The following is a 9,037-nucleotide window of genomic DNA, read 5'->3' on the forward strand; positions in this document are numbered from 1 at the left end:
GGCACCAAAACCACTTGGTTACCAAAAGTACTTGGTTGGGTTTAGACACCAAAACCACTTGGTTACCAAAAGTACTTGGTTAGGTTTAGGCACCAACAATACTTGGTTAGGTTTAGGCACCAAAACCACTTGGTTACCAAAAGTACTTGGTTAAGTTTAGGCATCAAAACCACTTGGTTACCAAAACCACTTGGTTAGGTTTAGGTACCAAAACCACTTGGTTACCAAAAGTACTCGGTTTGGTTTAGGCACCAACAATACTTGGTTAGGTTTAGGCACCAAAACCACTTGGTTAGGTTTAGGCACCAAAACCACTTGGTTACCAAAAGTACTTGGTTGGGTTTAGGCACCAAAACCACTTAGTTACCAAAAGTACTTGATTAGGTATAGGCGCCAAAACGACTTGGTTACCAAAACCACTTGGTTATGTTTAGGCACCAACAATACTTGGTTAGGTTTAGGCACCAATATCACTTGGTTACCAAAACCACTTGGTTAGGTTTAGGCACCAAAACCACTTGGTTATCAAAAGTACTCGGTTAGGTTTAGGCACCAACAATACTTGGTTAGGTTTAGGCACCAAAACCACTTGGTTAGGTTTAGACACCAAAACCACTTGGTTACCAAAAGTACTTGGTTAGGTTTAGGCACCAACAATACTTGGTTAGGTTTAGGCACCAAAACCACTTGGTTATCAAAAGTACTTGGTTAGGTTTAGGCACCAAAACCACTTGGTTAGGTTTAGGCACCAAAACCACTTGGTTAGGTTTAGGCACCAAAACCACTTGGTTACCAAAAGTACATGGTTGGGTTTAGGCACCAAAACCACTTGGTTACCAAAAGTACTTGGTTAGGTTTAGGCACCAAACGCACTTGGTTACCAAAAGTACTTGGTTAAGTTTAGGCACCAAAACCACTTGGTTACCAAAACCACTTGGTTAGGTTTAGGCACCAAAACCACTTGGTTACCAAAAGTACTCGGTTAGGTTTAGGCACCAACAATACTTGGTTAGGTTTAGGCACCAAAAATACTTGGTTAGGTTTAGGCACCAAAACCACTTGGTTACCAAAAGTACTTGGTTGGGTTTAGACACCAAAACCACTTGGTTACCAAAAGTACTTGGTTAGGTTTAGGCACCAACAATACTTGGTTAGGTTTAGGCACCAAAACCACTTGGTTACCAAAACCACTTGGTTAGGTTTAGGCACCAAACGCACTTGGTTACGAAAAGTACTTGGTTAGGTATCGGCGCCAAAACCACTTGGTTGGGTTTAGGCTCCAAAACCACTTGGTTACCAAAACCACTTGGTTAGGTTTAGGCTCCAAAACCACTTGGTTACCAAAAGCACTGGGTCAGGTTAAGATAAACATCATGGTTTGTCTTAAAATAATGTTACTTACGTGACTTAACGTGTGTTAGTTAAGTAACGTAACTGGCGTTAGTGTGCCAACTTACGTAATCGATAAAAACACTCCCTGTTTTTGTTTCTTACAGGAAACGAACACCAGTCCACTGGTTGTAAGTCTGGTTTCTGGGCCACCTATCCACCCCAACCACCTCCTTACTATGACTTTTCTGTTAAATATCCTAAGCCTTCCTTTATAGTTAAAAAACTGACGCTACAGGGCTTCCCGCAGTGCATTACAAACTGATGCTAACGGGTCTTGACCAAATGTCCATATGGGACGACTTGGGAGTTAGAAGGGGTTGTTGTTTCCTTTTATTTCTTCATACCTCTCTGTTTGGCGTGAGGAGGGTCCGGGGAGTCCAGGGCGTGGGGGCAGACCTTTATTTTGGAGAGGGAAGGTGTTGTGTTTAGGAGCTGGAAGACAGAAGTGGGAATTTAGGGTTAGGGTTAGAATCGCCCTGGGATATCTTTCTGTGAGTTATTTTATGGGGAAGAGGGGAGAAAAAAGAAATCTCACCGTCATCATGTGTCTGTTGATGAGAGAGGAGAGAAGAAAAAGGATCAGAGCTCGTTCTGGATAAATTCATCATCACAATAAAACTTAGAGTAGCAACTTACCTCTCTCCTCCCATCAGACCTGTAAACCAAAGCACACACAGAAATCTCATTATTACCAAATAACTTCAATACACTGTTTCATCATCTCACAACGTTTTTTATGAAGAATACAAGTTAAAATAACTATACAAAAATCTAAATTAATAATATGACAGCTTTGGAGGAAGTACTCAGGTCCTTTACTGCAGTAAAAGTATTAACTCAGCAGTTTACAAATACTGTGTTCTTAGCAAAAGTCTTGCATTTCAAGTGTTACTGCAGTAAAAGTACTTGTACCACCCTCCATGTCCCTGTTGTACTATTACTGTTTATCTCCTCTCCTCAGATTCTTCTTCCTCCTCATTTATGTAAGGCCAGATGTTGCTGCTTCAGCTCATTCTGATCTGTTCACCTTCACAACGCTTTCGACAATATCATTATAATAAATCATCACATCTGATGAGCTCAAACCATGAAACGTTTGGCATTTATGCAAGTAAAATGAATTAAAAAAATAAATAAAAAAATTCAATAAACTGATGAATGGACTAATCGATCAGCTGCACTTGTATAAACTGGAATAGTTGGAAGTTTAATTTATAAAGTCTCCATATACTGTACAGTAACTAAAGCTGTCAGATTAATGTAGGGAAGTAAGAAGAACAATATTTATAAACTAATAATACTCAAGTGAAGTACCTCAAAGGTGTACTTCAGTATGGTACTTGGGTAAATGTACTGACTAACGTTTCACCCCTGTAAGATGATCACACTAACACACCGGAAACAAACACAAACTCAAACACATTGAGATAATTCTTTGATTAGAGGAAAAGTCTTGAATGGCTGGTGTTTGCTGACCTGCTGGGAGGAGGTCTGGTGGCTACGGAGTTGCTCCTGCCGGACGGAGGAAGAACAGGAGGTTTGGACCAGGTGGGAGGATCAGGTACGTCCGACTGAGGCCTGAACACAGAAACACCAATGTTGACGATTAAAGGAAAGGTTCAGATTTTTTCACATCTACCTTAAAGGCACCGTGGGTTGTAACGATTCTTTCCCTGAAACATCCTGTGGACTGATCTCTATGTGAAGAACCCGGGATGGTTTTACTAAATGATTTATGTAGCTGCTCCCCTCCAGCGCCAACAGTGTACAAACAATAGCTAACATTAGAAATGGAGTCCGCTAACGTCAAGAAACAAACAGCACAGTCCAAAGTCAAAGCTAATATTACTGCAAAGCATGTCAAACATACTGTGGTTTTAGCCGGCTAGTTAGCCAACGTTAGCTTGGTTGCAAAATATTTTCTAGAGTGTATAGCGTCAGCTAATTCATCCAGAATCCTGGAGCTAATCTCTGGCTGGTAGACTGCCGTGGGCAGGCTCCTTTGTTGGTTGGCAGGCAGCTTTATTTAAAAAAACATCTAATAATTATTATTTTTCTTATTTTCACTTATATCTTATTAATATCTTAAACGTGTATTTTAGTCTTTTCAATGTTTTCTTGCTTTTATCTTGTATTGTTTTTGTATTATTGTCTTTTGGGTATTATTGTCTTTACACTTGTTAAAGCACTTTGTAACTTGTTTAAGATTATTATTATTATTATTATTATACGTACTGAGTAAGATACAGTGTAAAACTCAACTCTGTAATGGTCTCTGAACTCATTCTCTAAAACCTCTAACAGTGACATGGCAAAATATAAATGTATTTAAGGGTTTTTGTACTTACCTCCGAGAATGTCCGCCCGGCTGTAAGAAAAACATAAAGACCAAAGGTTACAAGGAAGTTTACAGTGGTGGAGTTCCTCAAGGTTCTGTTTGTGGTCCCTTGTTGTTTTCAGTTTTCTGTTACTCACATAATCACTCACTCACACATCGTCAACCCCTTATCCTGCGTACAGGGTTGTAAAAAAACAACAAGCCAATCACACTCACACCTTTAGAGTATTTATTATTTATTATTATTCAGAGTCACCAATTAATCTGCGCCCTCCGGAGCACCCGGAGAGAACCCACGCAGACACAGAACATGCAAACTTCACACAGAAAGGCTGGGGACCACCAAGCTTCCTCAAGTAATCAGTTAGCATGTAATTTCTGAGGGTGAACTAGTGAAAGAAATATCCTTCACTTCAGATCATTTTCAGTATATTTACATAGCTGATAACTGCATGATCTGATGAGTAACTCAACTACCGTTCAATAAAGTGTAGTTTAAAAACTCACCCTGTCCACTGTGTTGCGATGAGGTCCTGTGGAGAAGAAAAAATTTAATGTAATTATGACGAAAACATCAGTTTTCAGATGATTAAATCGATAGTTATTATAGACGGCTAATCCATCACATTTAATTTCATTAAATGATTGCATTACATTAGCACAGTTTTTTAGAGAAGCCGACTGCTGCAAAGAAAACTTTGAAGAAAACGGATAATGAAGTTGGTGAAAACAATACAATAAAATAAAGATGATAGTAAGAAAAGAAAATGGCTGATCCATTATTCACGCATCAAAAGGAGAAACTCTGAAACTCAGATATCAGAGGTCCCTAATCTTTGGTCTGCAGGTAATTTTTCATAGACATGACATGAACAAATTAATCTATAAACTAATGAGGGATTTGGAAAAATCAGCAGAAAGGGAAACTAATCATGGTTCAGTGTTACCTCTGCTGGGGGACGCGTTGGATCCTGGATCTCTGCCCGGTTTGTGTTCACGGAAGACCTGCGGCGGTGGCGGAGGAACTGAACACAACACAAGAGTAACCAATCATGAACACTGTTAGAGTCACATGACCTGTTTGTAATATTCTCCAGTTCTTTTTCTTGTTGATGCATTCCTAATGTTTTATTCACTCCCTGCCTCTTTATTCTCGTCCTTTATCCGTGATTACTATTATTTTTCAACCAACGGCTCCGTTCTACAACACACGGAGCCAGACGGAGCCGCTGTTCCATATATGGTCATTTTCTCTGCACAGCAACGGCACAGCAACGCTCAGTCTGTCCGCTCAGCCTGGTAACATGCTTCAGGTCTTGGCCAATCAGAAGACAGTGGGCTTTGAGAGGGGGAGCCTTAAAGAGACAGGAGCATCCCACGTGTTCTCATCTCAATGCATCATAACTGACGCTTTCAGACAGCGTGACAAAGTGTAAGTATTTTATGCTATAGGTACCCTTTAGTGTCCGTATGAAACGCCACCTGCTGTAGGGTTAGCCAGTCACCATGCATAAAGTCAGTGACTTAGGTTTAGATACAAACATTTCTGATGGTAGTGGTAAGGGTAGGGGCTTCATAGAGACGCACCCGGTGTGTCCTAATGAGACGCTGAAGGGTAGCTTTGGCGTCAAATAGCTACGTTTTGTCACTTTTTCTGACAGTGTTGGTATTGGACGCCCTGAGATGAGAACGTCTGTGGAACATACAGCTCTTTTCAGACAGAGGCTGAAAGACAGAATATTTATTTTTTGAACTTTGAATCATGCAAAGCTGCCATACGGAAGTCACAGAACTACAATGTAGGACTTGAAATGTGGTTAAGTGTAGGCACTAAAGTACTCAGTTAGGTGTAGGAAAAGATTGTGGTTTGGGTTAAAAATAACTACACTACTTACATCGACAAACGAACACCCGTCTCCAGGTTGAAAGTCTGGTTTCTGGCTCACCGTCCTTCCCAACCACCTCCTTACTTGGACTTCTGTGTTAAATATCCTACACCTACCTTTACTGTTCAAAACTGATGCTAGAGGGCTTCACCCACTGTGTTGAACTATCAAACTATGACAGGAACCTTCTCTCACAGCTGGACGCCCTCACTTCAGACCTTCTCAGCCTCTGCATCCGTTCTCATCTATCATTGACTCAACCCTAGAATCTATACTCTGAATGGCCTTTTCAGCTTCCCATGGTGCTCCGAATTCACCCTGACTTCATCCAACTTTAACCCTTCTCATCGTCCCGTCTATCTGACATCACCATCCACACTTCAGACTCTCTCATATTCACACTCTGAAGTCATAAAACAGATCTATCTCAGCCAGTACGAGCCGCTGACCAAATACAGCTCCAGGTGTGCCGCAAAGGCATCACCGCAACACCCACTGGTTCTCCCCGAAACAGGAAAGATGGCTGCGTCTCTGCATTTCAGGCACATCCCCAGAACGCTATTTAGGCCAATCTTTCAGCATCGGTGAAGCGTCATCAGCATCCAGACTGGGGGTCTCAGATCAGATAATCTGGCTCTAATCACCTCAGGTGGAAACACACGTGAGATGGACCCCCCAACACTGAGTCTCCCTCTGCTCGGTGCATCCTCCAAGACCAGCCTAACAGACGATACCATCACCCCTCCCCTTTACATCCATTCAGACACCACGCCACCAAGATAGTTGTACTATGATTCTCAGGGTTCTGCAGCGTCTCTCTCTGGCTTCTAAGCTGATTACTGGACATTTGCTCTGGCCGGACATCAGAGACTATGATATCCCTGGGAAGTGGAAGTGACTCTGAATGATTCAGCACTTGTTTCATGATCTGACTGAGTTATGACTGAGAAGGAGAGTCAGATTCACCTCCTGCAGTATCTTTGCTTGCCTTCTGAGGGGTCGTTAGTCTTTTTCCTGCTGGATGTCTGTTATAGACCAGAGCGATGAGTTAAATTAAAGAGGAGTTCAGAGAAGGTTACTCACATTTATCAGTTTGTCTTTGGGGGTGTGGCGAGTGGTCTCTTCTAGAGGACTCTCCAGGCTGCACAAACACAGCGGCGGTTGGTTAGTCGTTTGGTTAACTGAAGTGGTGAATCGCAGCGTAAACAGTTGACTGCTGTTTAAAATGACTCACCATCCGAGAGGGCGGTGCAGACAGGGCGGAGACTGGGGGGCGGGGACACAACGCAGGGGGCGGGCCTCTGGATGACACATGATTATCTACACACAGACACACACAAGTGTTGATGGGTTATAACAGTTTCCTGGAAACTGTCAGTCATTTCATATCTATCAACTACGAGCTGTAACTCACGCCGCTCTCTCACTCATTCAGTGGTGAAACTGATCAGGGGTGAGATAAACGCTGCAGCAGCAGAAGTCTTAGTGAATGCGTTTGCACATAACTTTTCAGAGATCACTGTCAGATCCATCCGAGACGTGTATATGATCTCTGAGCGTGTGAAGGGATTTGTAAGAATCACTGATCCATGAAAGAGACTTTACACTAAGGCTCATGTTACCTATGTAGTCACTGTCTCCGATGGGCAGGGTGGGACACAGCTTGTGAGCCATGTCCTCTGGAGGTTCGGAAGGAGGAGGCTCGTAATCGTTGGTGCAGTCATCATTCGGGGACTCGTAGTCCCCCCCGCTGCCCTCCTCATCACCGCTGTACGGACTCTCGTAGTCATCATCAAACTCTTCATCGTCCTGATGGAGCGGAGGAAAGACGGAGAGGGTATGACAGAGAACAGCATAGAAACTGTCCTGAACAACCACTGATCATCGTCCTACAAACCTGCAACCAGCCAGCAAATGTAACTGAAGAGCAGCTCGTTAGTTTTCAGTGTTGGTTAGAATAAACGTTTAACATCTTTAAGCCTCATCAAACACAATCCCAACAGTGTCAATGATGAAAAAAGGTTAGGAAGGAGGAGTTAAAAGGAAAGAAAAAGAGACGGAAAGAGAACTGATGGACGTACAAACTCGTCTTCGGCCCAACCCTGAACTTCAGCAGTGGTCTCTGCAGAAGAGAAATCAGCACGTTAGCAGCTCACATCTGAACAAACTAACATCTTTATGCAATTAACATCACTGGTGCTGCAGCAGCACAGAGACAGAAATATGTTCAGAGTTCCTACCTGGTTCGTGATATTTAGGTGTTGATCTGTGATGGAAACACAGAGAGGAAGAACTTTATTATTACTTTATTATTATTAACTTTATCATCACAGCAGCAACAGAACTGCGGGCCTGAATTACATCATCAATAATAACTGAAGTAGTCTAATAAAATCTAAATCAGCTCCAGAGCCTCTGTCACGTGCACGCAGCGACAACACCGCTGCTAACAAGACACAGTCCTCTAAAACCGAAAAACAACCGGCGCACAGCTCAACACAGACTCCAGGTAAGGATAGCCCGTCAGGCCAAACGGGATTCAGATCGATGTTGGGTTAAAACAACAACAAAACAAGGTCTGAGTCACGGAGAGACCTCCTTGTTTAGGATAGAAATGATATGTCTACAAAATCCCTGACTTTGTGCAAGTGTACCTGGAAGAACTGATGCTGTTTGAAGGCAAAGGGTGGTCTGTCTAATCAGCCAATCACATGGCAGCAACTCAATTCATTTAGTCATGTAGAAGAGTATATATATATAGATATATATATAGATATAGGTCCAGTATCTCACAAGAGTGAGTACACCGCTTTCATCTCCGTAAATATCTGATTCTATCTTTTCATGTGACAACACTAAAGAAATAACAGTGAGTGTGCAGCTTGTATAACAGTGTAAAGTAGTGGGCGTGTAGTGAGCGTGCAGCTTGTATAACAGTGTAAAGTAGTGGGCGTGTAGTGAGCGTACAGCTTGTATAACAGTGTAAAGTAGTGGGCGTGTAGTGAGCGTACAGCTTGTATAACAGTGTAAAGTAGTGGGCGTGTAGTGAGTGTGCAGCTTGTATAACAGTGTAAAGTAGTGAGCGTACAGCTTGTATAACAGTGTAAAGTAGTGAGCGTGCAGCTTGTATAACAGTGTAAAGTAGTGGGCGTGTAGTGAGCGTGCCAGCTTGTATAACAGTGTAAAGTAGGGAGCGTGCAGCTTGTATAACAGTGTAAAGTAGCGAACGTGCAGCTTGTATAACAGTGTACAGTAGCGAGCGTGCAGCTTGTATAACAGTGTACAGTAGCGAGCGTGCAGCTTGTATAACAGTGTAAAGTAGGGAGCGTACAGCTTGTATAACAGTGTAAAGTAGCGAGCGTGCAGCTTGTATAACAGTGTAAAGTAGTGAGCGTGCAGCTTGTATAACAGTGTAAAGTAG

The 9,037-nt window shown here is 42.5% G+C and overlaps 1 protein-coding gene across 1 annotated transcript in view; it reads right to left on the bottom strand.

Annotated features, from left to right (window-relative positions):
• The window catches only part of lcp2a (lymphocyte cytosolic protein 2a), a 25,671-nt gene that overhangs the window by 8,477 nt on the left and 8,157 nt on the right, over positions 1-9,037 (bottom strand). The window contains exons 5-16 of the mRNA XM_046040970.1: positions 7,857-7,882; positions 7,698-7,738; positions 7,239-7,425; positions 6,851-6,936; positions 6,700-6,757; positions 4,678-4,755; positions 4,238-4,263; positions 3,741-3,760; positions 2,869-2,970; positions 2,029-2,047; positions 1,928-1,940; positions 1,737-1,824 (exon numbers count right to left, since the gene is read on the bottom strand). Coding sequence (XP_045896926.1) covers positions 1,737-1,824; positions 1,928-1,940; positions 2,029-2,047; positions 2,869-2,970; positions 3,741-3,760; positions 4,238-4,263; positions 4,678-4,755; positions 6,700-6,757; positions 6,851-6,936; positions 7,239-7,425; positions 7,698-7,738; positions 7,857-7,882 — 744 coding nt within the window. The remainder of the gene's footprint in view (positions 1-1,736; positions 1,825-1,927; positions 1,941-2,028; positions 2,048-2,868; positions 2,971-3,740; positions 3,761-4,237; positions 4,264-4,677; positions 4,756-6,699; positions 6,758-6,850; positions 6,937-7,238; positions 7,426-7,697; positions 7,739-7,856; positions 7,883-9,037) is intronic.

This window comes from Micropterus dolomieu, linkage group LG23 (assembly GCF_021292245.1).
Source record: "Micropterus dolomieu isolate WLL.071019.BEF.003 ecotype Adirondacks linkage group LG23, ASM2129224v1, whole genome shotgun sequence".
Classification (NCBI taxonomy): Eukaryota; Metazoa; Chordata; class Actinopteri; order Centrarchiformes; family Centrarchidae; genus Micropterus; species Micropterus dolomieu.